General features: G+C 43.9%; 1 protein-coding gene across 1 annotated transcript; it reads left to right on the top strand.

The window, feature by feature from the left end:
* The first annotated feature begins 460 nt into the window (after positions 1-460).
* Positions 461-1,040, top strand: LOC106953754 (lactose-binding lectin l-2-like). The gene has a single exon (XM_015042747.1). The coding sequence runs from the start codon at positions 552-554 to the stop codon at positions 1,038-1,040; it is 489 nt and encodes a 162-aa protein (XP_014898233.1). The 5' UTR covers positions 461-551.

The following is a 1,040-nucleotide window of genomic DNA, read 5'->3' as shown; positions in this document are numbered from 1 at the left end:
AATCTAAATGCTCTCTGGTATTGTTCAGAGGGCCGGACCAAATGCAGAGGCGGGCCGTAGTTTGGGGACCACTGATCTATACATTTCATTTGTGTTATAGTTAGACTTTGCTTCTTCAAAGGGGGACAGGATCAGCATCTGATGCTCCCAAAATTTTAACATTGTTGTTTTGTTTTATTCTTTCACCTTTTCTTTTTCCGCTGCATCAGAAAACTGTGATCTGATGCATAATGTGATGAAAACTCCATCTCCTGCACTTTATGGGCATCTGACTATTGAAAACGTGTTTGTGTGCACAACCGTAATGATAAGATAATACTTCCATGGAAAGGAATCTGATAAAGAGTTGTTTTTAAGGATGGTTTTATGGGAAATCAAAACAAACATTAAAGTAGCTCATTAACAGCAACACGATAGACGTCCTTTCTGATGAATATAAAAGAGAACAGTTGAACTCCTGTCTCTCCAGAACTCTTTTCAGCATCCACCCCTGCAGAACAACTCCAGCAAAACTCTGAAATCTCTCAAAATCAAGAACATCAGACTCCAAGATGATTTTGCTGTTCTTCATGTTTGGCCTCTCTCTGGCTGCTGTTGTTCCTTCAGACAGACAGGAGATGAAACTACAGCGGGGCGGCTGTCCCCCGTTCTGGTTCGGCTTCAATGAGCGCTGCTACAAGTACATCGCCACTTTGATGACCTGGGCTGATGCAGAGCAGCACTGTCTGACCCAAGGAGCCAACCTGGTGTCCATCCACAGTCTGGAAGAAGAGAACTTTGTCAAACTGCTGATCAGAAACTCTGATCCCACTGAGAGTCCCAACTGGATCGGACTGTCTGACATTCATAAGGATGGAAGATATTTCTGGTCTGACGGGTCTGGATTCAACTTCAAGTTTTGGAATGCAGGAGAACCAAACAACTCAGGAGGATCTGAACACTGTGTGCACACCAACTGGGGCCCATCCAAGGGATGGAATGATAAAGTGTGTAGTGGCAAATACTCCTCTGTTTGTAAAGCTCGCCTAGTTTGGCAATAG

The sequence above is a fragment of the Poecilia latipinna genome, unplaced genomic scaffold (assembly GCF_001443285.1).
Source record: "Poecilia latipinna isolate Pla-1442-1.1 unplaced genomic scaffold, P_latipinna-1.0 Scaffold35, whole genome shotgun sequence".
Taxonomy (NCBI): Eukaryota; Metazoa; Chordata; class Actinopteri; order Cyprinodontiformes; family Poeciliidae; genus Poecilia; species Poecilia latipinna.
Note: the sequence above shows the minus strand (reverse complement) of the source record. Positions and strands in the feature narration are given on the sequence as shown.